Below are 18,389 nucleotides of genomic sequence, written 5' to 3'. Positions count from 1 at the left end.
GCACAGTGGAATTTTAATTGTTAACTTATCCTCTCATAGTTCTTATTATATCTCACATCTCTTAATAAAAGAATCCGAATCAGAAATACTTGATTGATCCCAGGGGGCTACAGAGGCTCCCATTGAAGAATGGAAAATATATAAGCGTAGAGAAATTAAGAAAATAGAAAATCCATACATATACATCCATACAAACATGTGCGTTCTTCTAACAAAATGGTATAACAATAATATAATAAATGTAACAAGAGATGACTGCCATGTTCTCTAATTCGTATTAGCAAGTGTGTATATTCATACAGAATACTATATATCTTGGAAAAACAGAAGAAATAGAAAATAACACTTATGTGCATCAGAATATATAATATTTATATATGATAACCTAAGTGGACATTCAGTTCCCAAGTTATTATTATTTTTTTTTTTTTATTATTATTATTATTTGGTTGATCGATTAAAATTTAATCAATCTATCAAATAAAGATCTGAAATATTACAGTTAATTTCCATGACCTGATATTCAAGGCATTTGTGTCTTTATATGTTTTCATAGGCTATGTAATGCTGTGTTATGAGATAGTAAGTTACAATGATGGACACTACATCAATGAGGAGTCAACATTATGAGACGATAAAAAAGGCTCTGACTTTTTGATGATTTTAAGTAGAGCCCTACTAATGTGATCCCAATATTAGGGAATTCTGACATCAATATATCAGCTAAGTCTTTACTTATTTATATAAAATCCAAAATGACATCAGGGCACTTAAGTAGTCAGCTTTCACTAGTATTTTTAGTAATCATACATAACTACAAATAAAAAAACTCAGACAACTTAAATCAAGAAAAGGGATCAAATAGGCATAAAATACAATAAAACAAACATTTTTTAAAAAAAATAAATAGGTAAAAACAATCATCTCATGAGTGTTTTTTGTCAAATTCTTCTTTTTTGTACAATGGGGAAATTTATCAGTCAGAATTGTTAATCACAAAATAAAAACAATTTGTCTTTTGTTGTATACAAAAGTGAGGACAAGATGCTGTTGCCGATATAGACCGATACGGCTTTGGTAAGCCAATATCGGGTTAATAATTGATGATTGGGATATATTTCTAGCTCTCGTTATCACTCGAAATAATAATAATAATAATAATAATAATAATAATAATAATAATAATAATAATAATAATAAACTAAATAACAAATGTTGGTGATGGTTTTTAAAACATTACCACCTTTGTCTTGTGGGTTGTCATATTACCCCACGCACGCCATACCATCCTCTTTATGTTTATAATTTAATTAGCCAAAATAAAAATTCCGGAGTTCCCATATCCGTGTCATGTTGCCTGAAGTGGTCTTGTGCACGTTAGATAAGCAGGCACAGTGACGTCCAGAAGGTGGGAGCATTTTCTGAACGTGGCCAACGGGCTGCAGCACTGACTTCACTGAGAGCCTGTCAAACACAACCAACACAGCCAACATGGCGGACTGGGGTGAGAAACTAAGTTGAGAAGGATAGCTAACTGTACATCATCCGCTTCTCAGAGTCTTTGATTTAACGAGCCTAACACTCGGTTATTGTCTAAATCAGTCGTTAGATGTGGATTGGCCTAACGAATTTCATGTTGTCGTTCATACAGACGCTGACAACTTCGAGCCGGAGGAGCCGATTAAAAAGGCGGCAGCGATGGACAAATGGGAAGGCGAAGACGAAGATGAAGATGTTAAGGTAAGTTAATGGGACGGACATTTGTTCGGTATGAGCTGGGATTTAAGTCAGTCATCGTTTATCAAGTCAACGTTAAGCCAGCTGTTAGCTTGTCCCGGTTTGTGTCAAGCTAACGCTGGGCAGAGGCGGCTGTCGCCCCCGCTGCGATGCCATGCTTCAACGCGGTTTCAGGCTGCCTGTCAGTCCTAACCTCGGAGCCTGTGTTAGCTCCATGTTAGCGTTAGCTGGAAGCTAACTCATGTGGCTCCATCGGGCAGCCTGTAGTAACGGTCGTGTCTAGGAGGGAACCCCAGACCAGCGAAAGATCTCGCGAGTGGTTATTTTAACACGAACCTCGTTCCTTCAGTAACTGGACCCGAGTGTATTTATCCATAAACGTATGTCTGTTTATCCAGGGGTTTGACACATTTAGAAACACGAAAGTAATTTGTTAAACGTGCACAAGGTAGAAATGAGTACAAAATATCGCGAGGGTTTCGCAAATAGGGTTCCCATCTAGATACGATGTGTAGTAATGCCAAGTTAGCTAACGGCTACTAGCTACTCGGTTTTCAATTGTCGTAACGTTCCGTTATCACAGTGAATGATAGCGTGCCAGTCAACAGTTGTAGAATAAACTTACATTTTGGACGTTGAAGTTGTTTGCTTTTATTTTAAAGATGACATTTAGCGATCTAATTCTTCGATAGCCGGCTAAATTTGGATAAGGTAGCTTGAAGCTAACATTTTACCGGGCCAATTAGCTAGCATACTCGCTAGCTCCCGTATCAGCTTGCGTCTCTAAATGCGCTTTAATGCCGGCTAACATCGACGATAGCGTCGTTAATTGAAGTGGTTCGGAGTATTTGGCTTATGTGTGCTTAATGTGGACTTTTATCTCGTCTTTGTCCAAAGTTGGTTGCATTAAATGTTTACAGGAGATTAGCATTTACGTCCTGTCCTGAATTCTCTGAGATTGGGTTACGTTCAACATGAGGCGGCGTTAGCTTGCTAACCAACTTTAGCCACAATCAGATGAAATCATCATCTGGATGGATGACTCAACTCAGCCAAGAACTAGGCCTAGAACTTTCCGAGTTTACAACAGGCGTGTAGTAGGAAGCTGGTGCTCAGTTGATAGTGCTATACAGGTGGTTATTGACTGAATGTTGACATGGTTGCTGTCCAGAAACCTCAGATAATTGACCCAGGGAAAGTACTGGTAGAGGCCTCTTCAATTGTTGCGTTTTCTGTCACATATGGTGCCCAAACTAAGGAAACTGATGATTTCATGTTCTCTGTTGTACAAACCATGGTCTTATTCAGCGTGCAGAGTAAATGTTTGTGACAAAGTACAATTAATTACTACCCAACATAAACATATTTGTAATCCCAAGTGGATTTTATTGAGGTATTTTAATGAGCGCTGAGTAATGTGTGTGTCTCCATGTGCAAAGTTAATTTGGTTACTCCATTTACAGTTTCTGAAGAATTTTGCAGATCAGTGTGGGTAAGAAGTTAAGTTATTGAATGAAGATAAAATAGAGAATTTAAATGATTAACAGTGATAATGTAGATAATATTAGAGTAGAGTACACCACTGACTACTTGGCAGACCTTGAATTACATGTTTGAACTTGGTGTTTGGATCAGTTCCCAGCGCTAGCGGTGCTTTCTTAAGGCAAGTGTCAAGTTGGGCTGGTATTTTCGAAACTATTATCTCAATATTATTTTCAGTGTTTTCCAATATTAATATGAAAGATGTATGCAAAATCATAAATTAAAACACAAACCTTGCACAGCAACAAATACTGTTAAATATTGCAAGACTAAATTCTTTAAATGTGTCCAACAAAACCTAAATAATGTTTTGTATTTACAGCTTGCTCTGATTAATTCTACAACAAACATTTTTTAGAACAGAAAATATTATTACAATCTGATTTCACTGATATTTGGTAAATGAGGACCTGTAGTATCAAGTATCTGGATGGTATCACCAAGAATTGCATATTTTTGTGTGCCAGATATCAATGGATTGTATCTGTCGTGCCTGTCTGAACCCATCATCATTTAAATTAGGACATTTCTTGGGGTGGGGGTAGTAGGTTTTTCTGTTCGTAGTTGTGTTGGATATGTCTGTATTTGTAAAAGTCTGGATGTTTATGCATATTTTTTGCCATGGATGTGATTTGTGAAAGTTTATTTCCTCGTTATTCAAATGTATAGCATAAACTTTCCAGATAACTCAGTGATTTTTGTTACATAGTCATCAGTTAGTGTTGTTACACTGTTTCCCTGTGAATCCTGCATATAAAACAGCAACAATCCCATCTTTGTTATTCACAGGACAATTGGGATGATGAGGATGAAGATGAGGAGAAAAAAGCAGAGGTGACAAAAACAGGTATGTTCTTGTGAAACAGGTGGCAATTAAAGAAATAAGACATGGTATTCTATTGGTTAATCATTGGCCAAATTGTCTGTTTTTTTCTGCAAATTCACACTTTATTATTCCGCTACTTTAATTTTCAGAGCCAAAGGTTTCTGACAAGAAAAAGTTAATTGAGAAGATTAAAGAGAAAGAAAACCGGTTAAAGAAAAGACAGCAGGAGCTGAAGAAGAAAGAGTTGCAGGAAAAAGTGAGTTTTTTCCCTCCCTAATGACTTGTACACTTTTCTGTATAATACACACAACTGTTGTCTGCCATCTGTTTTACTTTTGACTTTGTGTCATTTGTTACTACAGGAAGAGCAGCTCAGTCCTGAAGAACAACTCGCAGAGAAGTTGAGAGTGAAGAAATTACAGGAAGATGCGGACTTGGAGTTAGCAAAAGATGCTTTTGGTAAGTCAGGATCACCTTTCAGATTGAAAACAAAAATCAGTGTGAAAACACTTCTTGTTCCTTTTCTATAGAGAAAATATAGTCTTCCACAATACACACTACTTCCTTTTTTGGATAAATGAAACTGCAACAACTATTGCACACCTTCTTAAATTTGTGCTTGGATTAAGACTTTGTTGATTACTTCCTCGGTTTCCCCTACTTTTCACAGACAGATACCCTGTTGTTCATACTGCAGATGTAGCTTACCGCAACTTGTGATTAATTTAAATTCTGATTGGTTCATATGCTTGTGTTAAGTTGTATAATGTGTGTAGCCTCTGGCTTGTGTGTTCAGGACCTTCAAAAAACAATCCATGCTTTTGTGAGATATAGGCTATTTTTCACTAGCAAAATCAGCTTGTAACTAGATTGTCCTAACATTTCTGAACCACGCCACTCTTTTCTTGGCCTGTCCTACATATGTGTGGAGAGGTCACTTAGAGCAAACATGTCATTGAGTATCAGTGAGAATAATTTGAAAAATTATTTTGTTTCTAATGTGTATTGAGTATCCAAAAAAATACAGGTGAAAATTATCTCTCTAAATTGTAGTTTTTATTACTGCATACTATAATAAATACTACCTGACATTTTCATAGAAATGAATAAAAATAAGTGCACAAGTTTCAATCTTATTAATTTTTTTTGATAAACCAGAACAATTTCTACATGTTCTGAGTGGTGGGGGTAAATTAAGTGTGTATGTACCCTGACAGAGTTTTTAAAACCCCCCTGAATCTCACTGTACTTTGCATAATTGTATATGTGACTGTAAAGTTGACCTTTACATAAAAGTAGGGATTTGCATCTGTGATGTTCTTTGAAGAGATATCAAACTGCTTTTTCCAATATATTTTTCCAGGTGTCAGCAGCACTTCAAACAGTGTCACTGGGATTGATGCCATGTGTCCATCTTCCAAAGAAGACTTCACAGAGTTTGAAAAATTGCTGAAAGAAAAGATATCCCAGTTTGAAAAATCTGTGCATTATTCAAGTTTCTTGGATTCGTTGTTTCGGGAACTCTGTATTTCATGTAAGTCCATTATCTTTTACACTCATATATACACATACATCCTGATCATACTGAACAGTACTGATTATTATACTTATTCAGTATATTGGTACTTTAAAGCTACTACAAGGAGTTTTTAACTGGTTATGAAAGAGTCTGAATTTAATACTGATGCCTCTGTATCTGTACCATCCATGCAAAGCTATACATCTATATAGTTATTCTTAATGCTTGCCAATGGGTCCAATTCTCCTTAAATCAGATGAATCAAGCCTGTGTTTACATTTTCCCAGTCACAGTTACACTGAGAGGTACCAATTAAAAGAAAGCAGGAGGAGATTTTTATTCAGGCACTTTTATTTTTGATGTTATATTTTATGATTACAGCAGTGGAAACCACCACAGCTTTGTCCACAGTGGCCTCCATCAACAAAACAGAGAAGCTCATTGTTGTAGCTTTAAATTTCAAAGTAAGCTTGACCAATGACAGTTTTTTTTCCTTTTCCCTCTTACAGTGGAAGTAGATGACTTGAAGAAAGTCAGTAATTCCCTGTCAGTTCTACTTAGTGAAAAACAGAAACAAGAAAAAGTAAGTGACTGCTTGTATTTTTATACTTGTATTTTTTGACAGATAAATTAAAAACTGATGTTAATGTTCAGAAGGGGGTGCTGTTTACCTAGACCAGCCACTCAACGTGTGAGAAACCATGTTGCTCTAAACATTTAGTCATATATAATGTACATCTTTTAACGTGACTTTTATTCTTTTTTTTTTTTACAGCAAAACAAAGGAAAGAAGAAGAAGAAAGGAGTTGTTCCTGGAGGCGGTTTAAAAGCACAGATGAGAGATGACCTTGACTATGCAGAGTTTGAAGGTGGCTACGCCCAAGACTATGAGGACTTCATGTGACACTGGCTCTATCACAACTGCCCTTTTCCCCTCTCGACCCTCAGAAATGCAGCTGTACCTTCTCATGCTGTCCAGTGCCATCCTGGAAAATCTGAACTACGTGTTGCCCCCTTCATTTTGCTTCAATGACCAGAGGGACTATACCAGGGAGCATCCGGTTTCACCAACTCTTGATGTTCAAACATATGGAATTGCCTTTTCTCTGTCTCATTCAGCCTCGACTCACACATAATCATGTAGTATCTGTTGGGTGACCCAGCTTCAATGGAGAATACATTGTAACTGCTGTTATCTGATTTTTGCAGGGCTCAGTTGTTACTAAATGTTGCTCCTGTAAAAATGGCAGATACAGTATTGCAGTTATAAGTGTAGTGACATAGAAACACAAGGTTCTATGCAAATTCTTTAACCAGAATGTCATGTATATATAATAGGTCTCACTTACCTGTGGATAGTTCTCTTACAGGCAAGTATATAGTATCTATAACTTTGGTTGCCAAATTCAGAACAATTATTCAGTACATTAGTCATCTTTATCTCTGGAAAGGTTGCATCGTGGGTGATTTGAGACTGATGCAACATGTAAGTAGTAGTTGTAATTTACAGAGAGCACATGACATTCACTGTAAGGTAAAAGGGATAGACAAGTATAATAAATGTGACTTTAAAACCTCACAGCCATTCTCTTGATACATCTCTGGAATATCCTTGAAAATATGGAGCAAAGAGTGCTTATAGGTATTTTTTGTGCATGACAAAAATGTAATTTACTAATTTGATTTCTACTAATGCAGAAAAAGTATGGATCAGGCAGGTGGATTACCTTGCTACGTCTGGTCTCCTAATCATTGCTTCTGCAGGCTTGTATCAAGTGTGATGAGGAGCGGGGGCTTATGGGCTTCACCCCACCATGTCTTCATATGGGCTACAGTTAGTTGAAAGGGGCGTATTTCTCCTTTTCTTTTTTAGCAATTGACCAGTTTCAATGTTACATGGACAATTGGATAAATACAATATGGAAGATACAGCATCTGCAGTGTTTTATAAGCATCTAATTTAATAAATCACTGGTCAAAAGCAAAAGTGTTTCTGTTCTTGTTTCCAACATCAATGAATGAACTTAAATGTAACAGCACCCAGTTCATTGAATTTTAAGGCATGTGTAATAAATACTCTATTTACAGTTTCAAGTAAATATTTACCACAGTACAGTTGATAATGTAAAGTAAGAAAATGAAAGATAGGCCTAACTGTTTAGTTACATATTCAATTAATCTGGAAAAAGTCAATATAAAATGTATCAAAATATAAGGTTAACTCTACCAACTCCCATCTCAAATGAAGATGTTGACTTTGTGACCTGTGACCTTCAGTGTTGTTCAGTTTCTGGCTGCTGGGCGTCTTCCTGTTGGATTTCTGGTGCTGCGTCTACGACTGTTGCGGGGTGCATTGGCCCTCTGCCTGCGCCTGTTCTGTCTGCCTTCTCCTCTCACCACACTTGTTACTGTCTGACCTTGAGAATTCTGCAGGGCCTGGAAGACACTCTGGCGTGTCACCTCACGATCTCCACAAGTGAAGGCCAGCGCCACACCCTCGTTGCTCTTCATGACACGAGATGTACCGTCAGAAGTGCCATCGAAGCATCGTCCAAGTGCGATCTCTTTGGCTGTGCGGGGATCCTGGTCTGTCACCGTATAGATTCCGTAGTTATGGCCCAGAGGGTCAAGAGGTGCCAGCATAGTGAACTCATTGGTGTCATTGTTGACAGCTAGGGGCAGGTGGTTGACCAGGTACTCCTGGAGCATTGTGTTGACCTGATCTCTCTTACAACTTCCTTGTGGAATCACTTTCACCAGAGTACGATCCACACGTTCTTGATCATACAGCATCCCACTGCACTTGAATTCCAAGCACACAGCTGAAACGGTTGCCTGGTCCATGTCACGGATGCTGCGAGTGTCACGGAGGCCATACAGCTGGCCTACTGTCTTCGGGTGGGTGCCACCCATGTTGCGGGACCGCACATTGAGCTCATGTGGGCTGTTGATTTTGACTTTAATGTAGCAGGCTCGGTATTCCATGGGTTTGGGCCACCAGCTCAGGTAGTCCTGTGTCCAGCTCATTGGGTCGTCTTCGTTGAACGGCACTGTGTTGTAATCATAGCGGTCTCCTTCCACTCTGGAGAAGCGGAAGTGTGACGCACTGAATGGGGCCTCCTCACAGTCTTTCAACTTCTCAAATGGGTAAACTGGTCCATTGCCTTCCTCAGCTGTGTTGGCACTTGGTTTTGCCACATTGATGCTGAATGCCGTCTTCTTCACTCTGGGGTCTTCATGGTCAGTCCGCCTGTAATTCAGCTTATCCAGGTAAGGCTGGGGCACTCCAATGAGGTTGGGATTGAGTTTAGGAGACGAAGGGACAGCCTCCAGCTCCTCTCCACCCAGGTTGGCCATGACATAGGCAGAGTAGGCATCAGCTTTTTGTTCATCACAGAAGGCAGGAAGACAAGCACCATTGGGGCCGGTGACGACACTATCAAAACGGCCCCAGGCACGTGGGTTAGAGGAGTAGCCAGCTGTGGGCTCCATGTTTATAAGACTGATGACAACTCCCTCCACCTGCTCACTGGGCATGAAGCGTTCACTGCGGAAGGCCCTCACTTTCACATAACACCTGCGGTTCTCCGGGACATCCAGGTTAAAAAGACGTCTCTCTCTGATCTCCATGTTACCTATCAGAAAGGTTCTCTCCTCCCTTTTGCCTCGTCTTTTCTTCTCCACTTGCAGAGTTCCTTCCTCCTCCCACAGGCCAGTTTCAGGGTTCAGTGACCACAGCTTCATGGTGTTGAGGTGCTCAGTCATCTTCACCTGGGCAGAATCCAGGAACACCTTCACTTCGCCTGCGTTCAGGGGCTCATTGTTTTCCTCACCTCGAAAATCAACTGAGAACATCCCATAGGTTCTGAGTGGCAGGGTATCTCCATCAGCTCCTACAAAGTTGAGATCACTTTGAGCTGCAGCAGCTGTGGAGACATCTCTGGGGTCGAGAAACGTCACACTAGCATTTACATTACCCGCAAAGACTTCCCCTTTTTCTGTATAGAAGGAATTAGGAGGAATCTGGATTTGAACCATTGACTCCTGGCCCTCTACCTCCCCAAGCTCCAGAGTGTTGAGTTCTGAAGAGCTGATGGTAATGGGAGCTTTCTTTCTTAGAAGTTTGATCTCATGGTAAACAGACCCTCCTTTGGTGTTAAATGGGAGTACCTTTGTGGTGTTGACAAATTTCTGCATGTTGTCCACAAAAGTCAGGACTAGCCTCTCTGTGTCTGGAGGAACCTGGATGGAGAATGTACCTTTGTAGCCTGTGCGGCTGATTCTGACTCCATTCATAAAGACATGACCAAACCTCATTGGCTCGCCATTGTCTGCAGCAATGGCCCTGCCATACACAACTGCCTTGGTGTCCACACATTTCTGGCAGCCACACTCAGTCACCACCATGGTGGGCAGTTGGTAACCCTGGCACGTTAGCTGTCTCTCCTCCATCTTTTTCACACCACAGCAGTAAGCCACTTTGTCTTTGCACCTGATGCCATTGTCCAGCTGTCCAGCACATGTACTTGGGGGGCACTTGCCCACATCATAGTAGAAGGAGTCTGTGCTGTTTTGGTAGCAGTCATGTGGAAGACGGATGAGGTGGGATTCTGGCCTGGGATTACAAGAATGCTCATTTCTACCTGTTAAAGAGATGTAGAAATCAAAATGTTGATTTAGTTTGATCATACTGTCATCTTTCTGAGATAAAATACAGTATGCATCCCAATGATATTACTCTACTTGATACTCACAAAGTCTCATTATTTATATTACTGTGCTTTAATATGTTATCAAGTTATTGGGAACACACCTAAGACTTTGAGTGTAGCTGGTTTGGTCTTAACAGCCCCAGATGCACCACTTGCTCTGCAGTAGTAGTCTCCAGAGTGCTCAGGACCCAAGTCTTTTAAGACCAGCGTGCTCTCAGACTGCTTCTCGAGGAGACTGTTGTTATGAAACCTATTGGTTCACACAGAAGAAAAGAGAAATAAAGTCATTAAATAATCCATATTATTCAAACAGACACATCCATGCAATATATAATTTCAAGTCCTACCATTGGTACTTGTCTGGTTGTGGTGTTCCTGCCACTTTGCAGCAGAAAGCAGCAGTTTGTCCCTCCCTCCTGACCTTGCTCTCAGGGTTGCTCAACACATGAAGCTTCTCTGACAAATCACAATTGGAGATAAAAAAAACATTACCATACACATTAGCTTATTTACATGCTTAAACTTCTCAGTAATATTTAGCACAAAGTGACCTTTTTTGGTTACAAAAGATAATGTGAACTGCAAACAAATATTTTGGTTTCCACAGACATGCACTGTACCTTCTCTTTTCAGCTGGACACTGAGGACAGAAGTACGTTCAGCACTGTGGGGCACAATAACGCTGAGGGAAGCGTGACCCTGCAGGCTGACTGTCAGGGTGGCGTTCCCATCAGGGCAGATACCAGGGATGCGGAAATGTCCGTTGTGGTCGGTGAGGGTAAGGAGTTTTCCAGAGCGAAGGATGGTGGCCCCTTCAGCAGTGAGACCCCCAGCACCACGAACAGAACCCAGCAGGAGGTGTTCCTCACACATGCATGCGTCACACTCAGCATTCACTCTCCCCATCACACACTGCAGGGAGCAATCTAAAGAGCAGAATTAAACAATGTTAGCCAGGTCAGGGAGTGACTGAATAAAAAGAGAATTGCAGAGGAATGGCATGTCTAAGTAAACCAGGTCTACCTCACCTATTTTTGGGCACTCGGGTCCATTGCATGCTTTCCCTTCCACTTTAGGCCCACTGCAAGACATAGAGCGAGACTGGCAGGTTCTGGAGCGCAACTGGACCCCCACCTGACCACACAGGGCAGGGCATGGACTCCAGTCTGACCATGGACCCCAGGTAACCTGAATGTTCTGGGTATCTGTTGGAAAAGAAAGTGCTAGTGAGAGTCAAAGAATCATCACTGTGGTACATTTTTATTTCCATGTGTATCATCAGCAAGTCAGAATGCTTTGGAGGTACAAGACTCTGTGCTTGTACAAGACTTTTGCTTTCAGCCTTTTATATTGACACCAACTTTTTGTGAACAAATGAATATTAAAGGTGTTACAAGATCGAACCTTTGGGACAGAGGAAGCGGACCGCGTAGTTGGAGCAGTTGCGATCAGGACCCTGCTCCTCATTGAGACACCAGAAGCCCACAGTGGGGTCTGCATGGACAACTTCTCCAGTTTCACGAGCCGGTACCCATTCAGTAGTTCTGGCTTCTATTGCACGTGGATTCTCACACACTCGGGCACGGTAGTAGAAGCGAATAGCGTCCAGCTGCTCATAGTCTCCACGGCCTCCGGGATGATCAACATTGAACCATGTGGTCCACTCATAGTTGTCTGGAAAGTACAAAAAATGTAAAAAGTAAAAGCTCATACTAAGAGTTTTTTTTTTTTAAATATTGTATCTATCACATGTTGACTCAATCTACAGGCAGCTGAAACAACACATTTGGTTTAAGGCTTTGGAATAAAAGTTACCATCAGAGTGGTACACAGCAGGGCCTGCCTCTTTGTTGTCTCTTCTCCATGATCCTGCAAGAGACAAATCAAATCATGTGAAAACATGTCTTGGCTGTATTCCACATGATTTTTGTACTGTGGACTACATTAATATCTGTCAATGCACTTTTACTGACACTATTCCAAAGTTAGTGAGTTGCATTTAACTATAACTTGAACTCAAACTATTAAATATCTAAAAGAATGATTATCTTGAGTGGAGAGTTTTGGTTTTGAAAGCCTTTAAAAGAGAAATCTCTAATGTATTTACTCTAATAAATCATGAAATGACCACAATGTATCATCAGGGATCAAGGAAACTTGTTAAGTTGAAATACTCGCTTCACTTGATTTGTTGCTTCACTAACTTCACATTAATCAGTGTTCAAAATTAATGCATAATTTTCACAGAATGAGTAAGTGTCTGTTTATGAGTCGGAAAAAAATGATAATAATAGATGTTCATAACTGTTGAACAGCTGAGCAAAATGTTGATGGAGTTTGGCAGGCAATGAGACAGGCAGCTGCTTACTCATCGTCCAGAGTGAATTTCAGAGCAGTTGGCTTTTGTTTTCAGGATGATGGACTTAACTTAACATTGGCAGACAACTGACAATTATATATGGCTGATCAACTTACAGTGGAGGACTCGTAGTCGCTTGTTATTTCTCAATTTATGAGGTTGCGTAAATCCTGCACCCCTGTGGAGCTGCTGCAGCCTGCCTGTCTCTGCTGTGTCTGGGCAGGAGGCGGCTTCAACTATAGATGGTATATTACAACCTGATATACTATACTACCATAAAATACTGTCTATGGCTCCAAGTTGCTTTTGGACGGCACTTATCATTTTTGCTTCTTTAAGTAGCAAAATATTTAATGTTTTTTAAGACTTCCACAAATACTTTGTAGACAGACCTTGACAAAATATGACAGGTGCTGCATCCATGTGGCCCACAAGGGAGTCATGAACACTTAATCATAATAATCACAACAACAATAATAATATTGCAATTAAAATCCAACAGGCCATTACTCTGAAAGGGGTCAGTCCTGTGTTAATTGGTAATCCATGTTGATTATTTTGTTCTTCTATGGTTGCTGCCGCTATCGTAACCTGTACCCTGTACCGTAACCTGTACCCAGCATGCAGGTCATACCGTAAACCTTCATGTTTTGGACCATGCCAGGCAATTACATCAAATGGCAATTCAGAAAAGGTGACCAACAGTAGAAGTTCATTACTATGTTAACCAGCTATTAGCTCATCATCTAAGTGCCGGACTGATGTGCCCTGTATAGAACACTTATGACTATTCTATTATTAGATTTGACCATTATTAGAATATCACTTATCATCTCCTTATATCACATTTGTGTTTGGTCCCTGGCAGCCTGATCAATTTCTCATGTGGCTTCCTTACCAAAAATAATCACCCAGCCCTGTTTTAGCCAGAAAATATTAAAATATTTACTGTACTGATCGGATGACAGTTGTGTGAATCTGTAAAATCTTCAAAAACTGAGCTTCAGCTGTAGCTGTCTGACATGGACTTTGTCAGTTTTTAACATGAAGGCTGACATGGAGTCTTGAACATAGTTATGGTCACAGAAGATGGCAGTAAGGGATAATATTGATTTAGAAAGCATGACTCCCCAGAAACAGCTGGATATATTTTGCATATAAATCCAGAATTGAGAAATGTTTTTGATGTGCATGCTGCAAGTGTCCCCATCTAAATTTTTATAAATGTGTGTAAGTTTGCAGGGAGGTTGCAGGGTTTTCCATTACATGTGTCTCAATAATAAGGCTGGATCTTTTTTAGTGACCCACCTTGAGCAGTAACAACAGTGGCTGCTGTTAGTCCCAGTATGAGAAGAAGTTGCCACACCGACATTCTCTCACACTGCCGTTACGTCTGACCCCTGAACTTTCACCTCTCCTAATGTGCGTTTCACACCAGGAACTCCAAAGGAGATGGAGTCAAAGCAGCAGAGCCTCCCTGGTGAGAAAATGAAGATTAAAAAAAATGTGAAACGTAACAAACAATCATGCATCTAGTGTTCAATGTTACATTTAACTTTTTCTAAGTAACACAACACAAACCTTACATACTCGTGTAAGTTAAACAGTTATACGAATGAAAAAAAAAAATCTAAATGAAGTTTTAGTGTTGAACTTTACAGAAACAAATTGTTCAAATCTAGAACAAAAATGTTTCTTTAAGGATAACCTCCATCTTCTTTGTCTTTTAGGATGAAAAAACACGTCTGGACAGAGCCCCCCACTCAGATTACACATCTGTGTTAGCCATCACCATTTGTCAGTGGAGCACTCAAACATTTCTGCATCCACTGACGAAACGCTGGCAACACAACCCAAACACCCACACAAGGTTTGCATTTGTGCATTTCAAGGAAGAAGAAAAAAACACTGTCAAAATTTGTCTTGTTTGCTTTAAAGTTGAAAGAACAGAAAGGATGTTGATAAAATGGTAAGTGCATTCTTTACGTTTTGGCAGGATGGATTACATGCAATAGATGACAGTTAAAGATATAAACAGATAGTTAGAAACAGGATTCTAAAGGTAAAGACTAAATGTATTGTCGATGATAATTCAAATTACAAGAAACAATAATAGTCAAAATAATGTAACTTATTTTAAACTTAAAACACTAAATCTTTTGGGATTACATTTTTAATCATATAAATAAATTGCGATATTCCTGTCTATATACTGTAAATTAAAGTACATGGTTAGCAGACTGATATGACCACATGCACATGTTTAATAAGCTCTTTCTTTCTCACCTTCTTGTTGAATTAACTCTCCTGGTCTTGAGCTCCTGCCTTCACAGTTCTGTGCTTCTTAACTCTTTCCTTCTTTTTTTTTCTTTCCCTATATTTCTCCGTCTTACATTTCTCTCCTCCTCCTCTGTTCCTCACTCTGGTTCAACTCACTCCTTCACTGTCTCTTTTATACGTCTCTCTGCCTCCAGCAGACCTCCCTCCCTCCCTCCCTCCCTCCTCTCTCAGCAGTGTGCCACAGTCTTTTGATTACACTATTATCCTTATAATTCATCACCTTCATTGTAAAACCCCGACACCCAATGGATATTAGATAGTGCTGCATGTGAAAGGAGGACAGCCAGGGGGTCTGAGGAACAAATGCTGGTGTTAATAAATCGACCCCCCAGATGTCCAAGATTGATGCTGATTGAGTCAAACTGGGCATTTGTCCTCTGCTCTGCTCTCAGTGTGCACTTTGCACGATTTTGCATGCAGAATGTAAAGCCTGATGAAAAAAAGGCAATCCAGCATGAGATACTAATGTAGGATTTATTACAAATAAAGCCTGAAGCACATATCAAAGTTGAAAAAACAACTGTACATTTGATTCTTGATTAATGTGTCTTGCTGAATTCTGGTTTAGAGCATCTGTGATAGCCAGAGGACTGCTTTTGTAATTTATTTAAAACATTTGAAAAATTATCTTAAACCGAATAAAAGCTGTTCTTGTTAAATATGAAGCAGAATTTGACTTTGCTGCTGTCGGCTTCATCTTACATGCATCCAACTGTAGCCTGTTTCAACACTGTTATGTAATGTTAACAGACCAGTAACGTTTGTCTGGAACTTTGATTGGAGGCCATTTTAACATCTGCAGACACACAGATGGAATTTGATACCAACTATAGTGCTGCGAAAACCCCAAACCCACAAAACTTCACCGTGCTCAATACTAAATATGTATAAGCAGCACAGCTGAGGATTTCCACTGTGGTGTTTCAGTGCTAACAGAGAGATAACCTACTGCTGAGTACAACTGGATCAGACTCTTACTCTGAACAATTTGTTCTTGTCAGCAGAAATAATTACAAAGTCAGAGATTATACAGTAAATTTCTACTATCTTCTTCTAAGTATGTCCAGGGTTGGGTAATAATGGATTACATGTAATTGGGATTACATAGTCAGACTGCAAAAAGTAAGTAACTATAATCAGCCCAGATTACATTTTAAAAATGTCAGGTCATAGCTGGATTGTGAGGGGTCGTGAACATTATTGATTACTTGATTTTTAAATATGTTCACTTCTAAATTATGAAACTTTTTTCATGATGAGCACTGCTCTATCAACTCATGAAAAGTGCATCAGACATACAGGTTTTCTTAGACAAATGCACCACTTTGTGATGGACCTGGCAGGAAAAAAAGAACCCGATGCAAAAATGCATTTTATTTGTATTAAAAATGTTTTTAGATGTTTTGAGAAAAGGGGATATTTATGGAACAAACAGTCATCTATTTTTCAGTGTAAGGTGGAATATTTTCAATTGTTGATTTTGAAGTAATCCAAAAGATCATATTTTGCTCCTAATCAAATTAAGTATTTGAGTAAATGTAGTTAGTTTCTGTCCACCACTGGTTGAATGACTGTAAGCTTCTCTGAGGGCTGAAACAATTAAACACCCACTGAGTTTGTCAGATTTCTCAACTAGTTTCACATCTTCAGAAATTAATAATAACTTCTGAATAATTAACAATCCCCATTTTGTGTGGTGGGTTGAAGAAAAAAAAAAACGTAAAATCAGTTATCTTGGTAAACGTATCTTTCTCAGATTGTCATTAGACCAGATCATCGCTGCTCATGTGACCTGTTCTGATTTCTGGTTCCAGCAGACATGAGATCGATCTCTCATGGTGGTTGCAGTGGTTGTAGTTCAGCATTCTTTGTTCTTGTCTAAACTACCTCTGGTTCTGTCCTCACAGCTGCTCTCCTGAGATTGTCTACAGCAAAGAAATTGATGTCAGCTCAGGATGTTGCTTGTGTTCTTGTTTTTCCTTTGAGCTCAGATAACAATAATGTAGAGCCGCCAGCTAGAACATAAATAATATTTATCATCATGAAGGAAACACCCCCCCCCCCCCAACCGGTAATGTGATGACTGGCAGGTATCCTCCACAAGTGAATAAACATTATATTTTGTCAACCACAAATATTACAGGAATGTGGACCTTTTTAATGGAAGTAGTCTCAATGATCTTCATAGGTACTCTCCATCACTATAAAACACTGCTGTCAATGAGTGTCTAAAGGACTGACATTAAACAAATGATGAAACTAAACAGAAAAACAAATCAATGAAACACCTTTCCATACATTACATAACTGTTAAGTAAAGTAAGCAATTACAGTCGATGACAGATGTTGCCAGAGGTTGAGTGAATACCAACCTGATGACAGACAACCTACGTCTTCTGCATGACATAATGCAGCTTATTTAATGCCAGAAAAGGAAACTAATAAAAATTATTTTCATAAAAATCATCCGTCCAATTTGGTGTAATTCCACGGACTTTGCCCAACATGATCTACCTGTCTGGAATCCAGTTATAGGCTGTTTGTTAGAGAGTTGGTCCATGTCTGCTCCTGTTGCCCTGGCAACCAAAGTTTGTGTGTTTGTGTGTCCATTCTCTCACTTTCCTCTCCTCACATCATCACCCACCACCTCTGCCCTCCTTTTTTTTTTACAAAGACATAAAGTCCTTTGAGGACCTAAACTGTGCCATAAAGTTGTCTTCACCAAACAGCCTGTAAATGTTAGAAAAACACACGTCTGCAGAGAGCTACTGTCCACTCTGGCTGCGAGTGATGACACATGAAAAGGACCTGACATCTGGAGTCTGTGCAGCGTCGGCCACTAGATTAATGTCGGACACTGGACAGTGGTGAATGTTGCTGTGCAGTTAGTTTTGTTTGAATTAAAGTTTAAAAACCAAACCCACTTGACCATGTTAATGAAAACATTTGTAGCTGCATGCCTTCCAGACGAGCATGTAACATGAACACAACGGCACTAAGTGTTTTCCCACCAGTTCTTCTTCTCTTGTACTTAAGAATTACTGGACTGAGGATGCATGTGGCTTCACCAGCAGTGATTTCCCTGGAGCATTGCTTTGATCCTTCATTAAGTGCCTCCTGATTTTACCGCACTGACACTTCTTTCCATCCACCAAACCAAACCACCATCATCACGCTGAGGGAAACACAGTAATTGGTGAAAGGTAAACATGAAGTAAGGCAAAATGGTTTTTCCTCTAAGGAGAACTGTTTTCATGCCCTGTTCTAAGTAGCATCCACGCACTACCAGCACAATGTACTTTATGTATCCATCAGTGGTTGACCTAACTTTGCCTCCGACACCAGTCATTTGTC

The 18,389-nt window shown here is 39.7% G+C and overlaps 2 protein-coding genes across 5 annotated transcripts in view; one reads left to right on the top strand and one right to left on the bottom strand.

Annotated features, from left to right (window-relative positions):
• The first annotated feature begins 1,363 nt into the window (after positions 1–1,363).
• On the top strand, positions 1,364–7,611 carry eif3jb (eukaryotic translation initiation factor 3, subunit Jb). Its single transcript, XM_084716244.1, has 8 exons — positions 1,364–1,504; positions 1,652–1,740; positions 4,069–4,126; positions 4,255–4,361; positions 4,468–4,564; positions 5,469–5,639; positions 6,134–6,207; positions 6,400–7,611. Exons 1-8 carry the CDS (start codon positions 1,492–1,494, stop codon positions 6,526–6,528), a joined length of 738 nt encoding a protein of 245 aa, XP_084572370.1. The 5' UTR covers positions 1,364–1,491; the 3' UTR covers positions 6,529–7,611.
• Positions 7,612–7,672: 61 nt separating this feature from the next.
• cilp (cartilage intermediate layer protein, nucleotide pyrophosphohydrolase) overlaps positions 7,673–18,389 on the bottom strand; it is a 44,686-nt gene continuing 33,969 nt past the window's right edge. For 3 of the 4 annotated variants that reach the window (XM_084716239.1, XM_084716241.1, XM_084716240.1), the window contains 8 exons: positions 14,004–14,172; positions 12,152–12,205; positions 11,741–12,010; positions 11,365–11,541; positions 10,957–11,262; positions 10,684–10,792; positions 10,438–10,586; positions 7,673–10,267 (listed from right to left, as the gene is read on the bottom strand). In XM_084716239.1, the coding sequence (XP_084572365.1) occupies positions 7,908–10,267; positions 10,438–10,586; positions 10,684–10,792; positions 10,957–11,262; positions 11,365–11,541; positions 11,741–12,010; positions 12,152–12,205; positions 14,004–14,067 (3,489 nt within the window). In that variant the 5' untranslated portion in view covers positions 14,068–14,172 and the 3' untranslated portion in view covers positions 7,673–7,907. Of the gene's footprint in view, positions 10,268–10,437; positions 10,587–10,683; positions 10,793–10,956; positions 11,263–11,364; positions 11,542–11,740; positions 12,011–12,151; positions 12,206–14,003; positions 14,173–14,981; positions 15,126–18,389 lie in introns of those variants that run through there. The other variant, XM_084716238.1, reaches the window with a different exon arrangement.

This window comes from Lutjanus erythropterus, chromosome 1, assembly GCF_056507025.1.
Source record: "Lutjanus erythropterus isolate fLutEry1 chromosome 1, fLutEry1.hap2, whole genome shotgun sequence".
Lineage (NCBI taxonomy): Eukaryota > Metazoa > Chordata > Actinopteri > Lutjaniformes > Lutjanidae > Lutjanus > Lutjanus erythropterus.
Note: the sequence above shows the minus strand (reverse complement) of the source record. Positions and strands in the feature narration are given on the sequence as shown.